The sequence below is a fragment of the Chironomus tepperi genome, unplaced genomic scaffold, assembly GCF_022539635.2.
Source record: "Chironomus tepperi strain 1889 unplaced genomic scaffold, CSIRO-AGI_Ctep_v1 contig_298, whole genome shotgun sequence".
Lineage (NCBI taxonomy): Eukaryota > Metazoa > Arthropoda > Insecta > Diptera > Chironomidae > Chironomus > Chironomus tepperi.
The window spans coordinates 1,946,449-1,973,871 of record NW_027226420.1 but is presented as its reverse complement, the minus strand read 5'-3'; the positions used below and the strand labels follow the sequence as shown (position 1 = coordinate 1,973,871).

Genomic DNA, 27,423 nt, shown 5'->3' with positions numbered 1-27,423 from the left:
TCACACATTCTTTTTTTTTCATTTTTTTTTTTTGATATATACAATTTGAAAATCAAGCAAAAGAACTTGAACGCTTTTGCAGACAGTCTGTATCTTTTGTGATTGTAAGATGTCTATTTGAATATTAGCAGACGGAAATATTATTCGCAAGACCTGAGTGTGACTAATTTTGTGTAAATATATATATCCTGTGGCTATTATCAGGCTTAATGATCAAGAATTAAAAATAAAAAAAAAAAAAAAAAAAAAAATTTTAAAAAAAGTGAAAAAATTGCACTAAAAAAAATTGAAAATAATAAAGTGCGAGGAAGTGCTTAAAAAATGAGGAAAAAAATAAAAAGAAAATAATTCGTGCATGTGAATCCATAAAAAAAATGTATATGTGGATAATTAATGAGTCAAGGTGATGATCTACAGTACTACTTGATAATTAATATGCAATTAATTCATAAGATGTTCATAAAAGAATTTTTCAAATTAATCCAAGTGCCACGGGGGTCCTGTGTTTGAAAAATCAATCAAAATCAAAAAAATCTCAAAATTCAAATTTAAAATGTCCGTTAAAAAATTAAAAAATTAATTTTTCAAAAAATTATTAAAACCGCAGACCCCCATCTGTGTATTTAATAACAACCAGTGGTAGTAATAATAAATCTTTTTTAAAGCATAGATTCATATCATATGAGAGATGAAAAAAAAATATTTTTTAATTTTATTTCGTAAATGTGCAGAAGTGGAAACTTTTCGTCTAAAAATAAGTTTTTGTGCTCGCTAAGAATATGATTTCTTGCTCCTTCATAAGTGAATATTATATTTTATTTTAATTTATTTATCTCGTTATTATTTATTTGAATTTTTTTCGTGGCTGACTTGGGATGAAACATGTTGGAAATTTTGTGAAAATATTGGCTACTTTGATTGGAATTTTTGGTGCTGTGACTTTAAGTGAATGTCAATTGAAAATCTGAGTTTAACGATTTTTGAGCAAATCCTAAATGCAGGAAGTGAAGCTTTAATGTGATCTTTAACTCTACAGTCTCATTTTCATAGGATATAACCTAAAAATTATGAAAATTGAAGGAAATTCCAACGAATTTTGTGAAATCTTGAAGGGTGACGTCAATATAGTGACATCAGTGGCATGGATAAGAATGAATCAAATGTCTTCAAGCTTCAAAATACAGAATTAGGCCCTGTTCCTGATCTCTTTCTTCACCCTCTTCCTGGTTACTTCCCTGTGCCCTAGTAATTGATCTTCCTAGATGACATCATACTTGTTTACTTTTTCGGTTAGGGAATGCAATGTGGGGGGAGAATGTCTGAATCTTTCAAGATCTTCTGAGAATTCAGAGTATTAAGTAGCTAGCTAGAGATTTTTGCAAACTTTTGACCATGACAATTGAAACATTTTAAAATGTAAATTTTCAAAAGTTGGGACCCCCTTAAAACTTTAATTTTCAAACCAGGGATCCTATAAACAAGAGGAAACGGGGAAAAGCTAGAGATTCTTGCAACTTTTGATCATGACAATTCAAAAATCAAATTTTAAAACAGTGGACCACGTTAAAACTTTATTTTCAAAACAATGGACCCCCAAAAACAAGGGGCGAGGGAAAATAGCTTGAAATTTTAGATAATTTTGACCATGACAATTAAAAAATAAATTTTCAAAAGAATGAACCGTCTTAAAATATTAATTTTTAAAACAGTGGACTCCCTCAATTTTCAAAAAATTCGACTCCTTAAAACATTAGTTGCAAAACAGTCTACCTCCATAAAATCGAAAAAAGATCAAGCTAATGATTTTGCTTCTTATATCAATTAAGATATTTGAAAAAAGTCAATTTTCAAAAGAGTGAACCCCAAAAAGAAGGAGGGGGAGGGTTCGAAACCCCAATATTTACAAAAATTCACGTAATATCCAAAAATCCCTTAAAATAACTTTTAAAAATCCACATTTTGAATTTTTCATTCAAAAGAAAATATATAATTTCACCATATTCACAAATTCCAATCAAAGCAACCTTAATTTACAAATAAATTTTAAACATGTCATCCCTCTTTCTTTTTAATTCCTTCAAAAAAATAAAAGAGAAAAAGTTGGTTGTTGGCGAATCAAAGAAATAAAAAAATTATAATTAGTGTGGGAAAATGAGCGAATAAGTGACCGCATGTAAGGTTAAACTAGATGATTCGTTTCATCATGAAAGCATGAAATAATGAATAATAATACAAAAATGTTCAAAGAAAGTAATACACATATGCTGAAAAAATGTCTGTGATTGTGTGACAAGACAGCAGAGTTGTAATGCAGGCACCGGTTATGTACAAAAACCGTACAATTGTTTGGGAATTTGTAAGGTTTTGTAATAAAAACCGTACAAATTATCAATAAATTGCACGCTTTTGCCTGTTTTTCTTACAAAACCATACAAATTATCCAGCATTTATACGGTTTTTGCCTAGTTTTTTTAATTACAAAACCTTACAAATTACCAAAAATTGTACGGTTTTTGACTGTGACATGTACCTAAATTGCAACTCTGTCACAAGAGAGCATTTAAAGTTTGACGAGAGCCTTTGTCAGTTACGACAAATTTCAAAATATTTAATGACAAAGTCGTTAACCTGCTTACTTAATTTTGAAGGGATCACTAATGATGCGTCAGAAGCCGAAAAGAAGACGTAGACATTTCATTAAATAACTGTCGTTTATGTCGTAAGCCGACAAAAAAAATTTGCGCAATCATTCTTGTGACGTAGATTTAAATACAAAAAAAAAAATGTCATCAAGCGATGATCAAAAAAACACGTTTGGCATTAACTTAAAATGATTAAAAACTTGATATTTTGAAATTTCCAATCGTCTGATACAAGAGAATGAGATAAACAAAATTTTAAATGATGAATTTTTGTCAATTTAAAAAAGACTTGTTAAAAAAATTTAAAATTAATGGCTTACTTTGATCAAAACAAATTAGTGGAAAAAATGTGTTTTTTTCTTTTTATTCAAATTTGTTTTATTTTTGTGCCATTTTAGCGTAGGCTTTATCCTTATCAAGGATTAATTGACATTCCTTCGCAGAAGGTGGATCATTACTTCTTATGCAAAAAGGATTGAACAGCTTGTCACTAAGATTTGCTTATGGTTTTACTCAGAAAAATATCTAATTTACCTAAAATGGATTTTGCAAGGTGTGAAAACAATTTTTAGCGATAAAAATGTAGAAAGTTCTAAGAAAGAGCTTTTAGTAAAGCTTTAAGGGTATTTCTTTGGATGATTTTTTGAAATTTTTTACCGAAGAATCGATTTTTGGAAAATATCTCCACTAAAGTACTCCATTTTATTGCTTTAACGAGTTCATTAGACAAAAAACTATCATATTCCTTCAATTATGGATCTTTAAACTCTCTATTAATTAAGTTATTTCGATTCTTCAGTCAATAACTCGATGACAAAAATCGGAACTTTCATTTTATTTCATCCGAAGAATCGAAAAATAGACAAAATTAAAGATACTACTACTAAAAGACAGCTACTAATCGATACATCGTCCTTAAATCTATCATTTTATGCTGCTAGATCTTACCATTATTCATTAATTAAAGAGATATTTCGATTCTTTGAATAAAAAATCATGTCATCGAGTTATTTTTGAGCTTTTTTTTTCCTAATCCGCGTAGAAAAATACCAAATGAAATTTTCAAATAACTCAAATTTTCGTCTTAACTTAGCATTTCAATGTGAAATAACTATTAATTCAGTAAGAATTAATATTGAAAGACTGTTTAAAGTTAATTTGAGCTATCAAAACATGAAATTAGGAGAGATTTTAATGAAAACATTTTTTAGTACTAAAATTCAAATAACCTTGGATTGTAAAAGCTCTTTTTCAAAAATTCAACTCATCCAAAGAATCTCCCTTAAAAGTTTCGCGATGGAGTTTTGAATAATTGCAAATTTAACTGGTTTTTACTCATTTTCGAAGCTTATAACTGGTTGAAATCATAACTTTAGGTTGTAAAGTAGCAAAAGATCAATAATATGACAAGCAATTATGTCCAGGAAGACTAAATTTTGTAAAAACAATAAAACGTTTAAGATGTAAACAAAGATTTGAAGTTTTGAAACTTAAGCTTTTTTGGAAGCTTTTAAGCTTTCAAAAAAGATTCCTTAAATTTAAATCATGAAATTTCTAAAGATTTTAAGCACAATTTAAAGAATTTAACGATAAAATTATTATATTAATGCCCAATTTGTGAGCCAAGACTCAGATTCCTAACCGACATGTCCAGAATGTTGAGTTTCCCATCCTTGACCTACACATTGACCCTTTAACTCTAGCAGTAAAAAAAACGTAAAATTCAATCAATTTTTTTTTTCAAATATAAAATCATGAATCTGCTTGTTTTCCCAAAACAACATTCTCAACTTACTATAAATACCATAATTCTATAAACGTGATCCAAATCTCATTTATTTTCGTAAAACCTTCCAAGAACTTTATCTCAAAAAATGAAAAACTTACCTTTTATTTATCTAACAGTATTGATGAATTGAGTGCCTTATTTTAGTAAACATGATACTATTTAAAGGATCCTGAAGGATATTTTGGGGGACATATTATAGATATGTTGCTGATGTGGGATAGATAATAAGCTATTTATACCCAATTAAGGTCGAATTTTAGGGAAATCTAATTTATTTCTATCTAAATTACTGTATATGGCTGTATATTACACTAGAGATTGAAACGGATGAGAATTTCGTATGAATTTGACTTATGTCGATGCAGGGGGTAGTCAGTACCCACCCTACCTATCCTTACCCTTCCCCCCACCTTGTTCACTCCCCTGAGCCCTGTTCGATACTTCCTTTTCTATTTGAACAAATTAGTTCAATTGATAGAAACCTTAGAGATCTTAGAAGCTGTCTAGGGTATAAAATAAGGAACATTCCCCGGTGTGGGGGGTCTTATCTGGATCAGCCTCACCCCCCTGAGGCAATAGTATTTTCTATTTTAATTTTCTCAAGTAAATAATCAACCAGAGTTGCAAAACATGTGCCTGTGACACGCGAAAACCATACAATTTCGTGATAATTTGTATGGTTTTGTAGGAAAAACCATATGAATTATCAAGAATTAGTACGGCACCTGTTTTGCAACTCTGCATCAACCAAAGATTTTAAAACAACATTGTAAATGAACCTCAGCTGCTCCATTCCAATCAACTCAACCATCTGTTAAGCTATTGAATGAACATAATTGACAGTCTGATTAGACATACGAAAATAAATAAATTAAAATATTCAAATGCCTTTTGCTCTACGAAATATTAGCTCTGTGTAACTCCATTTAAGACAATTAGTGCCTAAAATACCTGAAATAATGACAAATTAGACGAGCAAAAATGACAAATTTTGATGATATGTGGAAGTAAAATTTGCTTAAAACATGCAACTTAGACGAGACTTATAAATAGCTTTAAAAATTATAATAATATTCACAAGGAAATGGACAGTTTTCATGTATCGATAGCTTTATTACTTCCCATCATGCAACTTTGTATAAACGCGAGGTGTTTTTTAATGCAGTGGTGGGTAACCTTTTGGTGTGGTACATATTGTTGGTAATCAGTGATCGAAACTGAGCATGACATAAAGTTCATGGTAATTTTCGAATGTTTTTGGGACGCACTGGTGTGCTGCGTCACTAGTGTGCTGTGTCACTAGCCTGCGTCTCTAGTGTGTGTCACCAGTTTGCGTCGCTAGTGTGATTCGGCACACTGGTTGCCCATCACTACTTTAATGGGGTCAATTTATAAGTAATGCCTGAAAATAATAGAGGTGGTGGGGGATTCGGGAGTTCAATGACACTAATTATGTGATACTTTGCATTTCTTCTTGATCCGTTTGACCGTTTCATATTCGATTAGAAGGAAATGTAGAGGGAGTGACGGTGTCGGTACGTATGGCAATAAATGGAAAGGGAAGAGGGTTGGTATGGGGCAATAAGTGGATGGGAGAGGGGGTTGGTATGGCAATGAGTGAAGGGGGTCTTTAATTAATCCCCTATATATCTTATCATGCAGGTGCTCTTTGATACTTTATATCAATGCAGAAGTGCTTATGGACATGATGCCTTAGCACATATAGTGTCATTAATTTACAACAGAATGCTCTTAATGTGGAGAGGGGAAGAAGAGGAGCAATAGAATGGGGGACCCTGAATTGGAAACCCGATATATCCTACCATGAATGTTCTCTGTAACTCTACATGCCAACTTGATCTAATGTGGATGAACTTGATCACTTACTGCACATTGAGCCATGAGCCATTCATTTATTACATACCGCACTTAGAGTCAGTGTGATGAATGGGGAGGAGTAATTACGCCGCAACCCAACAATCATGTCTGTCTACGCCCCTGACTACTTACGAAATACCCACATTTAAGCATAAGACAAGACGAACCAATTATAAATTATTTAAGAAAATAATTAGAGGCAATGAATTTATCTTCAAGTTCACCTGGGTGTCGCCTTTGGCTGCGGAATTAACAAATAATTAGCAAAAGAAAATAAATTGTTCGATATTTGTCCTCATCCAAAAAAAAAAAAACTCGAAGAATTTGTGTAGTCGCCTTCGAAGGTCGCAAGTTCTACATACTAACAAATTATTATTGTGTATAGCTGTGGCAAAATATTAAGCTTTAATATCCAATGAGGAGAATCTCATGTGGGGAATTAAAATATTTTTTCTTTCTTTTTTTTTTGCGTATCGTTGAGGAACAAGAGGTTGTAAGCGATAATAAATATTAAATTTATTTTTTTATTTTTTTTTCATTTCTTTCTTCATTGCCTTTTTACTTCTATTTATATATTTTGGCCATGATATTCGTAGAAATGCCTGTATTATAGTGACGCGAAGGTACAGATACATAAAGTATAGTTATTTTGACATAATAAAATAGATATAAGAGACGCGCGAATGGCAATTTGATTACATTTATTATGATTTTTTGTTTTTACTTATAATATGATATTGTGATTGGATTTGACATTGATTGGTGTTTAGCAGATGCAAAAATTTTTTAAAGCTAACCTCACGCAATGCTTGATTTCGAGGATGAAACACTAGTTTGGGGAGTTTTGGCATGGATTTAAATTTATAACGACCGTTATTTTTTTAATTTGAATTTTTGAATTATGATATTCCGTTAAATTTTTAACTTTTTAAAATTTCTTTAAAAAATTGAATTTTTGAAAATTTTCTATTTTCCGTTATGTTATTGGAATTTTAAACTATCGTTAAATTTATTTTTTGAACTTTGCACTTTCGTTAAAATTTGGAACTTTGAAATTCTGTTATATTTTTGAATTTTTCAAAATTGAACTCCAATTTCCGTTGATTTTTGAACCTCATGTTTTCGTTAAAAATTTGAACTTCTAAATTTCGTTAAATTTTTGAATTTTGAATTTTCTTTGATTTTTGAATTTTCTGTGAATTTTAGAATTTTTCAAATTTTAATCTTAAATTTTCGTTGAATTTTTGAACTTTTATGTTCCGTTAAATTTTTAAATTTCTATGTTCCGTTAAATTTTTCATTGAACTTGGAATTTTCGTTAAATTTTTGAATTCCAAATTTTCGTTAAATTTTTGAATCTCAAAATTCAGTTAAAATTTTGAATCTTAATTTTCCGTTGAATTTTCCATCTAAAATCTCTAGTAAAATCTAAAAATTCTAAACCTTTCTCGATAAATCAATCAATAATTCCGTAAAAATTCCATCCCTTTAATTAGAAGCAATCAAACCTCATTCACAGCATCTACTAAGTATTCCTTAATTTTTAACACATTTTCAACATAAAATTGAGAAAAAAATTATCAAAAAAGTATATTTTGACATACAAACAGCATCACAGTCATGATATATTTACTAATCGTTAATTAATTTAAATGGTGATAAATTGACATTTAATTCAAGTTGATGAAATTAATGATTTTTTTTGGACGTCAATTCTTTTGTTTCTGTTGTTGGTTAATTTAACGACTTTTTAATTTTTTGTCTACACTCCGGGATACGGTTGCGGTTGACAAACATTGTTCGTGGTAACAAAAAAAATGTATCCTTGCATGTACATCTGTTTGGGTATGTTCGAGGAAATTTTATATCTCTCGTTTTAAAGCACTGAACATTTTTTGTGCTACATTCTTCAGCATCATTGTGATTCATTTAATTTAAATTCCTATAAAACTTTAATAAATGATTTAAAATCAGTTATGATAATTATATTCAAATATTTACGTCATGAAAATTTTATTGATAATGAGATCATGGTAGGCTTTTCATTTATTTTAGCAGAGTTTAAAACATTACAAATTCTCAGAAATTTTTCTGAATTTTTTGTTAGAATAATTCAATGTTCAAATGTTAATTGGTTTCTATAAAACCCAAATAATACCATACAAAGTTAAAAAAAAGCTTTTGAAACTGACAAAATAATTGAATTTGTATTTCAAAACCCTACAAATGATTCCAAAAACTACGCCAATGTTTCTCAAAATCACACAAATGTTTCTTTAAAACCATACAATTGCTTGGATAAAACCATTCAAAAGTTATTTATAAGCTCTAGAAACGTTTGTTAAACGATCAAAAAATCCGACTTTAGACTGACATAACTTTGATTTGTGAGCGAATCTGGCTTAAATTCGGTGCCGTGGGAGAGTCACACTGGCTTAGCGAATGATTTTGGATCAGAATTTATCATAATTTGTGTTCTTATAAAACCTTACAAATTATCAAAAATTTTTACAGTTTTGTCTGTCACAGGTGCCTGTTTTGCAACACTTTTTTGGATCCAATGTCCCATACTTTGGTACAGTTCCATAAATTTCCTAATCTAGATTGTTATTGCGTTACATAATATGTAAATTACCCCTTAGTCCAGTGGTGGACAACCTGTGTACCGCGAAAAATGTTTGAAAATGTCATAAACCATATAATGTGTGCGGTTTCAGTCGAGGCTTATCACCATAGTTTGCCTCAAAAAAGTGAAAGGTTGCCCATCATTGCCTTAGGCAGCAGGTCAATCAACTCTATTATGTGACGGCCAAATCAATTCCATAGCAACAAACATTTCCTCATTTAAGATTCATCTGCGTAACAAATTTAATAAAATTATAAAATTCTCTTGAATGCCCACAAAAATAAAACCAAGTTTCAATCAAATAGTCAACAAAATATCATCAATTATTGAAACAAAATTATCGATAATTTAATTACAAGCTTAATTGTCATGAAAAAAAAGTCCTCGAAACAATTTGTTTCAGTTATTAATTTACTTGTTTAATTAGCTCTATTGTGGATATTCTCAAAAAAAAAAAAATAACAATAAAAGAAGAGAATGAAACAAAAAGCTTGTTTCTCCTTTCAGTCACAACTGAAGTAAATTTATTGCTGTAGATTCAAGCTCTCTTCATGTGTTTGTAAATTAATACGGAGAAATAAAACAAGAGGGAAATAAATTTCAGCTTTATACTTAAAAAAGTATAATCCTTGTGTGAAAAAAAAAAGAGTGAAAGCCATTAATTCCTGAATGTTAAATGTAATTTTATTATGGCATCATAAGAAGAAATACAAACAGCTGAAAGTTGCAATTCTTTTTTATTTTTTTTTTCATCATTTTTCCGCCTACAAAATGGAATTAAACCCTTAATTTAATTTTCATTTTTTTCTTTCTTTCTTTAGTGCTTTACATATTTCTGCTCTTTGTTCTTGTTGTTGTTAGAGTTGGGTGGAGTTTTTTTGTTCATTCTGTCCGTGATTGCTGTTGTTGAGTTGGAGCTTAGAAACTTTCATTGGCATTAAGTTTGTTTTAAATGACAGTGCTTTAAGGAGTTTAAGGAAGATTCAAAATTGTTTAAAACTCTTCGAAAAGTTTACCAAATGTCAAGAATTTGAATTTTTTTGGACATTTTGAAAATTCTAAACTGAACTGAAAGGTTCAAAATTAGCCAAATTTTGTTGAAAATACCCAAAAATGTTCAAATTTTACAAAAAAGTTCAAAGTAAATTCAAAATAGATCAAGGTTCAAAATTGATCAAAAAAGGTTGAAGTTTGATCAAAAATGTTCAAATTGAATTTAAAAAGATTCAAATTAAGTTCAAAAAGGTTCAAAATTGATCAAAAAGATTCAAAAGTTTAATTTTAATTTAAAAATAATCAAAATGAGTCCAAATCAAATTTAAATTTGTGCAAAAATGTTCGAATTGAATTCAAAATTGATCAAAAAGATTGATAAATTATCAAAAAAGTTCAATTTGATTCAGAATTCAGATTCAAAATGTTTAAAAGGATTTAAAATTGAAGAAATTTTCTTAAAAATCATCAAACTCTACAAAAAATATGGAAAATCTACAAAATCACAAAAAAAACATCTGAAACTGATATCAATCATCAAATTATAAAATTTTGCAACACAAAACCGTAACGTAGGCCACAACAAGCACGTGGATGAACAGTTGTTTGTTTTAAATTGTCTTTTGCGACATTCTTGAAATTCTATCCTAAAATAACAAGTCAGTCTAAAAAGTCTATTAAAAGCTTGATATCTAAACATCCAAGAAAAATTCTCCCACTCATTACCGCATTAAAAATGCGCAACATTCATTTCCTCCAAAAAATAAATTTTCTCACAATTTATCCCTTCCATGAAAATCATTTCTCACGCAATTTTGTGTATAATTTTCTCTCCCTTAAATGTTTGCATTAATTGAAGCATGCTCGTATCAAAAAAATCCAACACAACCAGTGAATAATTCATGATAAACAGTTAATGTGGCATTTGGAGCAGCTCGTTGTTGTTATTTGAAATTCATGAAAGTTCCGAATATTCCGTCTATGAGGGAAGGGAAGTCTTGACGTAATCAAGACCTTAAATGTAATTATCATAAACCATGAAAAATTCATCTTACGAGATGAGACATTAAGCTATATTCATACTTTCGTGATGCAACAGTTGCGCGCAACCTTTCATGTTTCGCGGCACACTTTGATGATTAGTCTCGTAACCGTAAACGACATGTGGTTTGTGACATTTCATTCTAGTGTGCCTCGACACAAAGGTTGCACACCACTGTAACAAAATGCTTTTCAATCATCTTTCTCATGTAACAGGCATGTGATATTGCCCAGGCACATTTTAATATTAAATAAAATTGATTGAATGATGTCAGTCGTCTCATCTCACGTGGAAGTGACGATATACACAAAAAAAGGGATTGATACATAGAATGTAGACATGAGATAACTATGAGAATGTTTCCACTTCATTTGTGAATGAATATGAGTATCCATAGAATTATATGTGATTTTTGGCGCGCTTTTTTGAGAGACATCCAAAAAGGTTAATTTAAATTAATGACATGAGATGTGAGTAGCATAATAAATTATGGAAAATAATGAAAATTCTGTGTAAACATATTAGTGCTGAGTTTTCCATACATTAAGCAATTTCGAGTACTTGATGTACGTAATATTGTGTGGATTATCAGGTTCATTGAAGGGGAAATGCAGTGAATCAGAATAGTCAAATTTTTGACAAATTCTGATGAATTTCAATGATTACTTTAATCAAAATGAGTTTAGAGATTACCTTATGCTCAGTGGAGTTCACTCAATTCTAAAGCTTTATAAGTTTTATTAGATAATCAACAAGGTAGCATGAAGTGAGTGCGATCAACTTGATAAGTAATCCGAACCCCAAAATAGTTCAAATTGAATTTGAATTTTCTAATTTTATTCGATTATTCGATAAAGTCAAGTCAACTTGACGTTGATGATCAAGTCAACTTGACGTTGATAACAAATACAACTTGACGTTGATGGCCAAGTCAACTTGACGTTGATGACCAATACAACTTGACGTTGACGACCAACTCAACTTGACGTTTATGTCCAAGTCAACTTGACGTTGATGATCAAGTCAACTTGACGTTAATGATCAAGTCAACTTGACGTTGATGATCATGTCAACTTGACGTTGATGATCATGTCAACTTGACGTTGATGACAAGTCAACTTGACATTGATGGCAAGTCAACTTGACGCTGAAGTTAAATCAAGCGCCAAAAATTCGAATGTCAACCTGTTTCTAAAGCACAACATAAACAAATGACATTCCAAGGACAAACTGATTTCATCCAACCTAGATGTTTTCCTACATATCAAGGCATGAGCGATAATATGTCACTCAAATGATTATACTACGCACAATAGATTTCTTTTATAATCCTTTTAAATATATTTTGAATTGGAAAATTGATGTTTCAATAAATTCTATATCATCGCATGAATCTCATCGTATACAGTCATGAAATGAATACGATCAATTGCTTCGTAGAAGGGATAGAATTTGTCTCGTGTATATGCGACTCATATGTGCCAATACGAATAGACGGAATGACTGAATGAGAAAGATGAATGAGTGACACATTTATAGGAATAAAAGAAAGAGAGATGAAGCACAAAAAAATATTTACAGATCAATGACAAATAGTAAATCTTTATTTGATTCAATGTGGATTAAAGTCTCTACATATCGTCATTGAATAACAATTTTGTGGACAGATGTTATTGTTCAAGCGGAAGGATGAAAACAGGTTGAGGGTATGAGAGTGGTGATGTCACATCCTTAATCCTCTACTTATGACAAAATTTTCAAATTAGCCGTGCGACTCAATGCGGCAAACTAGATTTTTCGTGTCTTGTGGGTGTGTGTTACGTCACTTTGTGTCACGACACATTGTGTTCACGTCACTGTGTGTCACGTCATGGTGTTTCACATCACATTGTATTCATGCCACTGTGCGTCACGTATTTGTGCATCACGTCACATTGTGTCACGTCACATTGTGTATCGTCACATTGTGTCTCGTCACTTTGTGCAACTTCACATTGTGTCACATCACATAGTGTAACATCACGCATTGTCACATCAAATTGTGTCACGTTATGATATTTCACGTCACGCTGTGTAACGGCACCGTGTGTCACGTCACGTTGTGTTTCTCAATGATCTTCATTTCTGTACGAGCCCCTAAAAAATGGGATAGAAGTTTAGAATTGTTTTGTGACTTTTAGAGTCAACATATGCAGTATGTATAAGGAGCAGTAACTTTTACATTATTGAAATATTGTCTTCAGCCAACCACAAATTGAATATATTGTCAAGTATTATGTTTTTATATTTATAAAAAGCTCTCGTTCCTTCTTGTTCATCGTAATGTAAACAAAGTAGTATCCCAGAATATGTTAAAGAAATCATTTCTTATTATGTCTTGTTGCTTGGTTGGTATACACAACAATTTTCCATTGAAATAGGAAATGATATTCATTCTTTACAATATTCCATTCATTTTTCATTCATTTGTTATGCAAATAACTCTTCCTACTCACTTCAAGTTTATACAATTTTTAAGCTAGCATCGAAAAAAAAAAGATGTCCTTATGCAATAACAATAAAGAGAATCATGCAATTGTGTACATCTAGGTTCCATTCTTAATAGAAACATAAAGCTTTATTTGACTCACATCTAATCTCCATATTATCCTTAACTTTTTCCTTTCATTCGTTCTACATTGCTGAAATTTTGTCAGACTTCTGGGTTGATACATATCTAATTGCGATTGGATCTAAGGATACTTCCGAGAAAATTACATTATTCAAATTTTAATTTAAGAAACGGATCGGGATAAGGTTTGTTGACTGTTTGGGGATACTTCCGATGCCTTTTTCGTTAATCTTACTTCTTTTTGGGGATGAATATGTATACAGTCAGAGATAGAAATTGATTGATAAGCATTGTTGAAATGGATCTAAAAATATCTTTTCGTCTGATCTAAGCAATTTGTATGAAATATGATGAAATATTAATAAACGGCAAAGAAATGGAAATCCTTAGATTAGTTTGTGGTGAATTTAGGTGAATTTAGCAAATAAAGCTTTCAAAAAACTCAACTCTTTGTTTACAATTTGCAATTGTTTTATTTCTTAAAATTTATCCTTCCTGGACATAATTGTTTGTCATATTATCGATCTTTTGTTAGTTTACAGCTCAAAGTTAAGCATTCAACATGAATTAATCTAGTAAAATAATCTAGTAAAATACTTAAATTTAAATTTTTCAATTTGTTAGGTTAAGACGTCATTTACTTCGAAATCTGATCTGAATTTTAGGTAATTCGCAGATTTTTGCATCATTTTTCATTGATATAAAGCAGAGTTGCCCAAACTATGTGTCACGGCACTCTAATGTGCCGAAAAAATCTCATTGAAAAACTGTGTGCAATTTCGATCAAACCTAACCATCAAAGTGTGTCATGACTCAAAAATGCTTAAGCAACACTGATTAAAGTAACGTCTATTAACAACAATCCAATTCTCTCATACATCAACATTAATTTTCCACGAAGATGTACTCAAATAATTGTTACAAATTGAAAGAATCTCAAAAATGTTCTCAAATTTTATAACAAAAATATTACAATTTTTCCCAAAGGGGATATGTGTTTTCTTGCATATGAACATCTTATGTGCTGTGTAACGATAAATTCTCTTCTTCCATCCATTTACTCACTCATTTTATATGTAACCACCCCCCAAAAAGCAAAGCAAGCAAAGTAGGCACAATAATAAAAATAATGAATTAAGGCTCAGATACTCGTTTGGAGATTTTAGACTCAACCCGAGTAGCATAAATTGGTCGAAGAAATCTAAGAATGGATGCCCCGTGTCACTTGAGTCTAAAAGAGTAGCAAGCGTGGAATAGTAGAGCATTACCCCGGGGCGCCTAGATGTCTTGCTGCGCTCACTCGAGGCTTAAAGCTTAGCAATTGTGGGATAGCAGAGAATTACCCCGGGGCACCTAGATGCCTTGATACGATTACTTTTGTTTACAACTGTAGCAATGTTGGGATAGTCGAGCGTTACCCCGGGGCGCCTAGATACCTTTCTGTACTCAATCGAGTCTAAAAGTGTAGCAAGGGTGAGATTGTAGAGCATTACCCCGGGGCGCCTAGATACCTTTCTGTACTCAATCAAGTCTAAAAGTGTAGCAAGGGTGAGATTGTAGAGCATTACCCCGGGGCGCCTAGATGCCTTGCTACGCTCACTCGAGTCTTAAAGTGTAGCAACAGTGGGATAGTAGAGCATTACCCCGGGGCGCCTAGATGACTTGATAAGCTGCTAATTATGTCACAATGTGATTTGAGTGCCTTAACCTGAATAAGAATGAGCGAGTAATAAAATGGAAGAAGAATTTTTTTTTATTTTATTTTATTTTATGTAAAGATTTAATTTTATTTATAGAAATTATTCTTTCCATCCACAGAGCGAACGATAGTAAATTAATTTAATCTCCATCTGGCTCAGTTGCGTTTTTCTGCCTTTTCAACCTCACAAATAACAATGACATTCATGGTGTACATAGAGCAGCAGCATACAGAGCTATAGTCATCAGCCACAAATTACAGTCATCCCTAATACCATACCGAAAATAATGTCGAGAAACCTTTCGCTGACGACAGAATAAAAAGGAAATGAAGTGTGAATAAGGCACAGAACTTTTGTGGAATTTTTTTTTTATATGCTGCTCATTCCAAACATAAAAGAGATTTGTGTGTGACCAAGGAGAGTAAAAAAGTGGGGAGCATACCCAAAATATCATGAAAGTGTACGTGCGGTGTGAGATTAATGTGAAGGAAGCTAAAGGATTTAAAGAAATAAAGTGATTTTTTTTTCTTCTTCCTACACATTTATTATTTATAGGAAGTAAAAGACACGAGAATTGCAAAAAAAAATAAATAAACATTCAGGCAGTGATTTTTGAAAATGACAATTTAAATGCTGATCAAATTGATACGGATATACGTAGTGAAGTGTTGAATAGTGCTACATGCTGTGTACATTGCAATCAATCAATATAGCATTGGAATCTGTTTGCAAATCACTTGAATTGATGCATTGACAAATATAACGTATTTTTGTGATTCAAATGATGCATTGACAAATATAACGGATTTTAAAGATTCAAATTCAATTCAAATTATGCATCGACAAATATAACGGATTTTAGAAATTCAAATTCACTTCAAATTTTGCAATGAAAAATATAACGTTTTTCAGTGATTCAAATTTAGTTAAAATTATGTAGTTTTTTCACGGACATTCAATAAGTGACCAAGAATCATTCAAGTTCATTGAAAAATTGAAAAAAATAGTGAAAATAAAATTTAATAGACTAAATTAACATTCATGAAGTTCAGCATCAAACACAACAGCAACAAAGTCTTTAAATTATTTATTTCGGTGAGCGCGCATCAGCGTGAAAATGAGTAAATATATTTTTAGAACGACAAAAATCATTCAGCAACACTCAATGTGGATGAAAAAACGATTCAAAAAATAATAATAAATTCTTATTCTCGAGTGTAAGCGACGATAGAGAGAGTAAGAGAGAGAGAGTGAGTGAGTGAGTGAGTGTATAAACAGTGAAAATACAAGTCACGAGGAATTGCTTGTGAGCACACAAGAAAATAAATAAATAAATAAAACTAGACAACAACAGATAGACAGCAGAATCATGAACGATATTTTGAACACGACTTTATTTGATGATGTCACAAATGCCACATTGATCTATTTGAATGAATCGACAAGTGGAGCAAATTATCAAAATGATTCGGTGACAGATCCAACAATTGTTGAATATTATAATGAATATCCATGTCCACCTGCCGATTATCCAGAATTTGAGTTCTGGTCAAATGGAATTCTACTTAATCTTGTTGGATTCTTTGGCATACTCGGGAACATATTATCAATGATAATTCTATCTCGTCCACAAATGAGATCGAGCATTAACTACTTACTTATTGGCCTAGCGCGATGTGATACTATTTTAATTATAACGTCCATGTTGCTCTTTGGTATACCAGCTATATACCCATTTACTGGATTTCTACGTTATTACTATTTTCGCTTACTACCAGCTATTTCACATGTCGTATATCCATTGGCAATGATTGTGCAAACAGCAAGTGTTTATCTAACGTTAACTGTGACACTTGAACGATATGTTGCGGTATGTCATCCGCTTCGTGCCAGAGCATTATGTACATATGGTCGAGCGCGATTCTATGTTATAGTAATAATTATCTTTAGCATATGCTACAATGTACCCAGATTTCTAGAAGTCGATTTAAAAGAGCATCCAGATGATGAATTTGGTTTTGGATATTGTATATCAGCAACAGATTTACGTGCCGATTACATTTATATCAACATTTACATTCATTGGCTTTATCTAGTCTTCATATATTTTATTCCATTCTCTGGCTTAATGTTTTTTAATTCAATGATCTATAGTCAAGTACGAAAGGCAAATCGTGAACGACAAAGACTGAGTAGAACGGAAAAGCGCGAAATTGGTCTCGCGACAATGCTCTTTTGTGTTGTCATTGTATTTCTATGCTGTAACATATTAGCACTTCTAATAAATATTATTGAAGCATTACAGCAACAAATCTACGATCGTTTAGTTAAAACATCAAATCTCTTAGTGACAATAAACTCGAGTGTTAATTTCATAATTTATGTGACATTCGGTGAAAAGTTTAAAAGAATATTTCTTTTGTTATTTTGTAAGAGACGCGTCGGACGTGACTCACCCGACATTTTGCCCGATGACAGTTCATTTTCGAACGGTGACGCAAGCAATAGAAATTCTGGACGATTTCAACGTGTTGGAACGACAAGAAGTAGTACGAGAAATGGTACGAGTATTAAAGTAAATCGTACGACGAGAGTTAATCGTGCACCATCGCCGGGTCCAATTGTTTATTATCCAGCACGTGAAACATTACCGCGACCCTCAAATATTTCAATAACACGAAGTACATCGCTCATAAATACGGAATGGAATCGGGAGGATCTTAATGGTAATGCACTGATTTCATCGGCCTTCTGAAATGGCCACAATCAGAAACTTGTAACATTTACAATCACGTAGCTGTTCCTTTATCCTTTTCATACGAGGGTAAACAGTGTGAAGTTGTTGCTATTGTTATGATTAGCAAGAAGATGGAAAATTGAAACGGAAGGACTGTAAGGATAATTTATTGCTCCGCACATGTGATGTGTCAGAGATGTTTGTGAGTAGATGACCATATTGCACTCATCCATGCATATAAATACATTAGAAGCAGTGGTGGGCAATTTGTGAGATGCGGTACGTTAGTGCGTCGTGGTACCTTAGTGCGCCGCGGTATCCTATTGTACCGCGGTACTCTAGTACGTCGCAGTACTCAAGTGCGCCGCGGTACTCTAGTACGTCGCGGTACTCTAGTACGTCGCGGTACTCTAGTACGTCGAGGTACTCTAGTACGTCGAGGTACTCTAGCACGTCGCGGTACTCTAGTACGTCGCGGTACCCTAGTGCGCCATGGTACGAAATTGATCAACTAATTGTGCCGCAAAAAACAAAAGGTTGCCCACCACTGCATCAAGCAAAAGATACAATATGTAGCATAAGTTTCAAATCATAAAGTCATTACGAACTTATGTTTACATGCTGAAAACAGAGGATGATACAAAAAAAGAGAAGGGAACGATATAGTTATTTTAATAAAAAAAATATGTATAGTTAGGCAATAAGTAATGTGTTCCTTTTCAATTCTAAGGCATTTCTCATAAGTACTTATCGTATGTGTGCGGTAGAGAAAAATAAAAAAGGTTTTATGACTCTATAAATTTTATTTTTTTTATATATGATTTTATGTATGTATGAACAGAAAAAAGCTGTTTTTATGGCACAAAAACTTAAAATAAGAGCTTGAGAAAAGGAAGTAGTTGATGATAAAGTTCAGAATGTTCTGTCTACAGCGAAAAAAAAAAATGGGAAATAGAAAATTTATTATATAGACACAAACTGTGCTTTATTGTCATTTATTAAAAAATTCAAAGCGCTGATATTTCAATAGTGAACAGTGGTGGACAACCTTTGTGTCGCGGCACTTTAGTGCATCGCCAAAAATTCTTAAAAATGCCATGAATCGTACGCCGTGTGCGGATTCAGTAGAGGCTTAACCAAGGGTGCCGAGAAGAAAAAAAGGTTATCCACCACTGATGTATATGTATTATCATTTTGCACAGCTCTTAAAATTCAATCATGAAAAGGAATAAAGCTCTTAAAAATTAATAGCAAAAAAATAGAAATTGAATGGAAGGAAATGATTACCAGAAACAGGAACGATTGAATCTAAAAAATTGATAGAGCGACAAAATCGTATATGGGCGATTATTTTGGATGTGTTTTTTGAAAATTATCCGAAGAATCGATTTTTCTCATATTTTTTCCACTATGAAGCATGATTTTTATGTATAGTTCGATGCAAAATGGCAAATACTATTGTAATTTCACTACTTCAGTCATTCAAACTCCATATTAATTAAGTTATTTGAATTCTTGTGTCGAAATTACTGTCACCCAAAATCGAAATTCATCCGAATAATCGAAATTTCGAAGAAACTAAAGGGAAAATTCACATAATAATTATACTGAAATGTAGCATTCGAGCTAATCTATGTATCGATTATCAAATTATGTACCAAATATTGTTAATTAGTGAGATATTTCGATTATTCACTTGATTTTTTGGGTGACAGTAATTTTTTTGAGCTTTTTTTTCCTAATCCGTGCAGAAAAATACCAAATGAAAATTTCAGAAAACTTCAATTTTTCGTCTTAATTTAGCATTTCAATGTCAAATATCTGATAATTTAGTAAGAATTAATGTTGAATGACTGTTTAAAGTTAACTAAAGCTATCAAAACATAAAATGAGGAAGGATTTTTATGAAAACATTTTTTAGTACTAAAATTCAAATGACCTTGGATTAAAAAAGCTCTTTTTCCAAAATTCAACTCATCCAAATAATCGCCCATATTTGACTACAATGGGGAATTTTTCCAGGGGTGTTCATGATTAAGTGCTTACAAATTTAAAATCGTTGTTAAAAATTTTTAAAACCGTTGATTTTTGAAAATTTAAATAAATTTTAATGCAAAAATTTGTAAAATTCAAAATTTCGAATGTCGTTATTTTCATTTTTGAAATTTTGAAAGGACTATTTTGAAAATTTTGATTAAATTTGAATTTTTGAAAACCGTTATTCAATTTTTGAAAAATTGTAGAAAAATCAAAATTTTGAAAACCGGTTTTTTATTATCCAAATTCTGTAGAGTAAAATTAAAATGTTAAAAACCGTTACGCAATTTTCAAAAAATTTGAAATTTTGACAACCGTTATATTCCAAAAGTGTAAATATTTTTAAATTTTGAGAACCGTTACGGTTTAAAAAATTGCAAAAGTTTTGAAATTTTGAAAACCGTTACATTAATCAAGACTTAAATGATCATATTCCTAAGCTATCCAAGATCACCCGTCACCCCAGGGAAATTTCAAAATACAATATTTGAATTATAAGCAAAAAAAAAAAAAAAAGAATTGAGTGAATAAACGAAAAAATGGGGAAATACAATTGTCGATAATTGGCTTCAAGGCAAAACAGATGAGACTTTTATGATGTATAAAATTTGGCTCCTTTAACTTATTAGTATATATTATGAGATTGAAAAGGTTTGCTGAGATCTTCATAAATACAATATCACTAAAAAGTTAAATAATACACAAAAAAAGTCATCGACTGTTCTGCCTTGTTCAGCATTTTCTTCACACTCAAATGAACAATTCAATACAGTATTTTGTCATTAATATAGTCGAATGTGCCATCAGAATAAATCAGCATACAGCCTGTTTTTTCTCGCTCTACACATATTGCTGAAATTAATGGTTTCAATTTCTTTCTTTTTTTTGTTCATTTAAAATCATCACATATCTAGGGTGTCGGAATTAATCTTTGTGGAATGACTTCTGTTGAAATTTTGGGCGATTGAAACATTTCAGAAGAATTTGAAATATTTTTTGGGATGCATCATGTGGTTAGTGTCATGTTTTGGTCATTTGATCAATATTTTCAAAGATTACTTGATCGTTAAATTTTCAAATATTTTGTGACCGTTAAATTTTCAAATTTTTTATGATCGTTAAATTTTCATATTTTTAGGATCGTTAAATTTTTAAAGGCTACTCGATCGTTAAATTTTCTTTTTTTTTTTTTTGTGACCATTAAATTTTCATATTTTTTTATGACCGTTTAATTTTAAAATATTTTATCAATGTTAAGCTTTCAAATTTTATATGACCGTTAAATTTTCAAATTTTTTATGACCGTTAAATTTTCAAATTTGATATCAAATAAAAATTGCAGAAATCTCCAACAAAATGACCAAATCATGACATCATCATCCACAGTCTATTCCGAAAATTTCGACACCCTATCCATATATCCTCAATAAAAAACCTAATAAAAGAAAAGAATTTTTATGTTCGTACATATTTTCATGATTTTTAACGAAGAGACAACAAGAGAGTCGCCATGACGTTCATTCTTTTTTAATTTTCCTCTAATCAAGCACGCGTTATAGTCTAGATTAAAATTGTTTAAAAATCCATAAAAAAATGAAGAAGATGAAGTGACAAGAATTAAAAATGTGATCAAAAAAATGAAGTAAAACCCAAAAAAAAAAAAAAATGTAAAGCTACTGATAATAAGAGTTGTACATAAAAACGTAAAAATCATAAAAAAATTGGGCAGCGAAAAGTAAAAGTAATGATGATTAAATTGTAGATACATCATGTCTCAAAAAAACAATTTTTTTTATGTTAAAATGGATATAAATATCACAAGTATGAGATGAAAAGAAAAGTTAAGCTGCATAAGTGTATAAAAGTGAAGTATACAGGGACTATAATCATAAAAAAATGTAGTAAAAAAATTGTGTACAACGACACCAGTCAATGTTTGTGGCATGAATATGTGAATATTGTTGTTGTTGTTCATCATGTCAACAAAAAAAAAAAAAAAGTTCCTTTACCTATGCACATGATAAACAATAGCTTAAGAGCTTACCATACCTTCCCTCCCCGACTAGTGATGATTTATACAAAGGCATATGCTTGTTTATAGAATGAAATTGAAGATGAAAGGATGAAAGTAAAAATTTTGTAAGTTTATATCCTCGACCTCTCGTCTGGCATTCTTGTAGAGATGCAATCAAGACGGGTCAAGTTGATAATGTCGGAGGATGAAGATGGGTAAAACAAAAAGGTATTCAAATTTGTTTTACTTTACATTCATTGTTGAAATGTTGAATGTAGAGGTGTACTGAGGGGGAATTAGGGATATAATCGGCATAGAGCAATGGTGCGAACAATGATGTGCCACCAAATGTTTTTGGACATGCCATGAATCGTATGCTGAGTGCGATTTAGGCCGAGGCTAACCAATAAGGTGTGCCGCGGGGAAATAAAAGGTTCCCTTCCTTTGGCATAGAGGTTCTCTTAGTTTTTAAGGCATTAGAGTGACTAGGAACCAGCGGATTGGGTAAGGGACAAGATTTAGGAACAAGATGATTCCGAGATTTATCCACAAATCACATATAATTCAATCATGACACTAAAAGCCTGAAATAAGACCCAATAAGATAAAAGATGCTTCTTCTTGAATGGAACAGACAATCCCGAGCTACACAATCACCAATGTGATGTTAGGTTACCTTTTTGTCATTTTAACGTGTTGCCATCAATACAGCAATATAGCTGTGCCCTATTTTAACAGGCAAAGATACCGCTTTTAGGTACCGTAGTAGTATTTCTGAAAAATCAAAGCATATTCTTCGCCTGTAAAGGCTAGTGACTGTTTAAAGTCAGTTTTTAGAGTTACCAATCGGGAATATTGTCTTTAGTTCTGTCGTTTTGTCCTTCTGTCTATAGTGACCACATGCATACCAGATTTATTTGCCACTGGAATTGTAGTGCTGTAGAAAAGGATGCAGCTTCCATTTATAGAGGACTTGCACTGAATTGAGAATCTATAGCCCAAGACGAGTTACTATCTTAAGTGGGAGTAGTTCAATGCGAGGACCGCACGAGTTACTCTATCCTATAAATATGTTTGAAATTCAATCACGCAAGCAGCTAGTCAATGTATATCCTTAGCATACATTTCATAATGTAATGAATATGTGGTCATTGTCTTATTTTTAGATCTCAATCAATCGAAAATTGAAAATTTAAAAAATCAGAATATCCACTGGACATTCCCCTTACTACACTCCCACATCTAATGCAAAAAGCTAAGCACGTAGAGCATGCAACATGTAAATTAAATCGATAAGAAAAATTACCAACTCAGGGTTGGAGGTGATCAGAAGCAATTTTCAAATGCAAAGCTTATCATTCAAATTGAAACTTGATTGAGGATCATTTAGAGTCCATTTGAATTTAGTTTAACAGGAATTGATATGTGCTGTATTGTGCTGTACATAATCAAGAGTATTGGATGAAGAACCAGAATTTTTTTAATTTAAAGTCAATTTTAAAAACAAATTTAATCTCGTTGATTGTCAAGTTCTGGGAAATTTCATCAGGTTTTAATTTCATTCAAGCTTCCAGCAATTGGTAACTAAATCTTGAGATTAATATTTCAATGAAAATCTCATTTTATTATTTTTTGAATCTTAATTTAGAGTGGGTTTATGGAACTCTTTAGAAATTTCTTATTTTGCTCAACTTCGGGTAGATATTCTGTGAAAAAATCATTGACATTTTAAAAAAGCTGATTACTATGACTGATATTCAAAATAAATCTTGGAATTCAATTCAATTGTTTACAAAATTTAAAATCAATATTTCAGTATTTTTGAGCACGTTTTTTTGTCAAATTAGTGATCTTCTGGAAGTTTACAATTAGATGTTGTGATTCTAAAATGTAAATAGCTTGAAAAACAGACAGAAAATGCTTAAAGCAATTTATTAAAATTAGAATTTGAGTACAAAAGAAAGAAATTTAAAATTTTGTACTAAAATACGGAAACTCGTCATTAAGAGTCAAGTGTACTAGGAAGTCCAACAAATCTGATCCAATTTAAATTTAAAGTTGAATTCAGTTCAAAATTCAATTCAAATTTAAATTTTAGTACAAATTTGGAATCAAAAATTTCAAGATTAAATTTTTGAGTTCTAAACACAGAAACTTGCAAATTTAAGTACTTTCTAGACATTTTACAAGCTCAAATCATGTTGGATACTCAATTTAAAGCTGTATCCTAACAAAAGATCGATAAAATGACAAGCAATTATGTGCAGGAAGACTGAATTTTGAAAAACAATTGAATTTTCAAATTTTTTTGAATGTTTCTTTCACTTACTTCAATTGTGATTCATGAATCTACTTTACGTCTGAAGCTGGTTCTATAGCTGGCAACCACTTGCCAATTACCAATGCCAAGTTCATTATTATCAATACTTTTTTAATGACCAAAATTGGTATTCAGGCTCCTATCCTCTTTTTAGGTTCCGTAGTAGTCTTTCTGTACCATGAAACAAGCTCTCTGCCTGTGTAGCATAGGGAGAATAGGGAGACGCCTGAGACGTATGTAAACAGGAATCTCAAGTTCATTAGTCTAATTAGGCTATTGCCTATGATACACCTGCTAGGGATCACTACATAAATCCAATGGCAATGAGTAGTGCTTCCTGTTACAAATGTATCCAAACTATAACAAAATCATTAAAATAGAGTTCCAAGAAGCTGACAGTCTTTGAAATCCGATTATTCCTCAACCCCTGCACAAAGAGACACAAAGTAAAAGAAGTGTAAAGTAAAAAAAAACAGGAATAAAGAAAATGTGTTGCTTATTTATTCATGTAATCAACACAATACATATCGTTTGAATGGATCTTGAAAAAAGCTTCGAAATGGCAATATATGCTTGATATATGGGAGATTCTTTGGATGAGTTGAATTTTTGAAAAAGAGCTTTTACAATCCAAGGTTATTTGAATTTTAGTACTAAAAAATGTTTTCATTAAAATCTCTCCTAATTTCATGTTTTGATAGCTCAAATTAACTTTAAACAGTCTTTCAATATTAATTCTTACTGAATTAATAGTTATTTCACATTGAAATGCTAAGTTAAGACGAAAATTTGAGTTATTTGAAAATTTCATTTGGTATTTTTCTACGCGGATTAGGAAAAAAAAAGCTCAAAAATAACTCGATGACATGATTTTTTATTCAAAGAATCGAAATATCTCTTTAATTAATGAATAATGGTAAGATCTAGCAGCATAAAATGATAGATTTAAGGACGATGTATCGATTAGTAGCTGTCTTTTAGTAGTAGTATCTTTAATTTTGTCTATTTTTCGATTCTTCGGATGAAATAAAATGAAAGTTCCGATTTTTGTCATCGAGTTATTGACTGAAGAATCGAAATAACTTAATTAATAGAGAGTTTAAAGATCCATAATTGAAGGAATATGATAGTTTTTTGTCTAATGAACTCGTTAAAGCAATAAAATGGAGTACTTTAGTGGAGATATTTTCCAAAAATCGATTCTTCGGTAAAAAATTTCAAAAAATCATCCAAAGAAATACCCATATCAAGTTTAAATATCATTCTTGGTAATATACTTACTCATATTACTTCATTATGAATGTGTAGCATGTGTATCCAAAAAAAGGGGAAAGACGAGAAATGAAAATGAAAGAAAAACAAACAAGACATGGATATACTTTCATTCTATTTACAGCATATAGCCATAATGTATAAATTAAGTGGAATTTAAGTTTGAATCATAAATGTGCAATAAATTTTACTTCTTATCACTTACTTTGACATTCACAGGACGCATTTTCTTCTTCACAAGCACGAAATTTCCATTTCCTGTGAATGGCACGTTTTGCCATTTTTTTTAACTTGATTCTATTTTTGGTTCTTCATACTTTCTCTTTTTTTTAATCTTCATTAATGACGAGTCACCGAAGGTACGAACAAAGAACGGAGATAATGATAAGGATTGTTAATTATTACCATGAGAGATAATATTGTTAATTACTTTTAGATAATTTATTGATAGGCTGACTTAGGTAACTCTTTTTTTTTGGTTAAGATACAAATTATATTAAAGTATTTTTAATCCTCTCCTCCCTTTTATCCTATTTAATTTAGAAAAAAGTTTAAAAAAGTTAATTTTTTGAAGGGGTGTGCAACTTGGAATTTTGAGGAAAAAATGGTGACTTTGATTGGAATTTGTGTGGTTTTAAGGAACATTGAATTCCTTTTTTGAAAAAATTTAAAAAATCTTCAAAAAAATTTAAAAAAATCTTTAAAGAGTTTGAAAGTTTGAAAGTTCTTCGAAAAGTTTGAAAATTTAAGAATCTTGTAAAAGTTTGAAAATTTAAAGTTTTTGAAAATTTTTTTTTGAAAAATCAAAAAATTTAAAATTTATAAAGTCTTCAAAAAATTTAAAAAGTTTTTAAAAAATTTGAAAATTTGAAAATTCTTCAAAAAACTTCAAGTTTTTAAAATTTCAAATTTTAAAAATTTTCAAATTTCAAAACAATGATAACAAAATCAAAAATTTAAAATTTCAATCAAAGTCACCACAAATTTCAAAAAATCCCAATTAAACACCCCTTTAAAAAATTTCAAAAATTTCACAAAAAATGATCAAAAAATATTGTAAATTTAAGTCACATAAATGATTCATTGTAAAAAAAAGAGATAGAAAATGAACAAAAAGAAAGAAAAATAAAAAAATTTTATTTATAGAAAATATGAAAATTTTTCTCAATCAATCATAATTTGCTTTCTTTATACATACTGCATTATACTTTTATGTATTGTAATTATTATAAATCATGAACAAGAAAAAAATAAAATATTGTAAAAAAATTAATTCGCAGAAAAAAAATGAAAGATGAGATAGATGAAAAATAAAAAAAGAAGATGAAAATTCTGTTATTTTGTTAAAAAAAAGATCTAATGCATTTTTTACTTTCTATATATTTACCAAAGTGCTCTTGATGGATGCGCTGGGATTTAATTTTAAATGCTTTTTTGTTATGAATCTTTAAAAAGCTTTCACGAATGATTAAATTGATAATTTTCAGTGCTTTAACTCATTTTAAAGAGCTCTGGATCTTATTTTTGTCAAATTTCAGGTTGATTGACATTGAAAGATTAATAAAGACACCTTTAAAAGCTATGTTTTATCCAAAAAGCTCATCAATCAACTTTAAAAGCTCATTTTATTTTTCAAAAAAGCTCTATTTTAAGCTTAAAAGATCAATTTTAATCAACAAAGCTCTTTTTTGACCCTAAAAGCTTAATTTTATACTTAAAAGCTCAAGTTTATCCTTAAAAGCTCAATTAAATCCTTAAAAGC

General features: G+C 30.8%; 1 protein-coding gene across 3 annotated transcripts; it reads left to right on the top strand.

The window, feature by feature from the left end:
* Positions 1–90: 90 nt before the first annotated feature.
* FMRFaR (FMRFamide Receptor) lies at positions 91–26,827 on the top strand. Of its 3 annotated transcripts, none has more exons than XM_070642451.1 (2): positions 91–403; positions 15,400–26,827. In XM_070642451.1, the coding sequence occupies exon 2, from the start codon at positions 16,651–16,653 to the stop codon at positions 18,034–18,036; it is 1,386 nt and encodes a 461-aa protein (XP_070498552.1). In that variant the 5' UTR covers positions 91–403; positions 15,400–16,650; the 3' UTR covers positions 18,037–26,827. The 3 variants fall into 3 exon arrangements, with proteins under 3 accessions (XP_070498552.1, XP_070498554.1, XP_070498553.1); XM_070642453.1 differs by lacking the exon at positions 91–403 and adding an exon at positions 726–801; XM_070642452.1 differs by lacking the exon at positions 91–403 and adding an exon at positions 2,015–2,173.
* The last annotated feature ends 596 nt before the right edge of the window (positions 26,828–27,423 follow it).

What these genes read in the sequence shown, in the direction of transcription:
- FMRFaR (XM_070642451.1), top strand. Translation starts at nt 16,651, where the DNA reads ATGAACGATATTTTGAACACGACTTTATTTGATGATGTCACAAATGCC.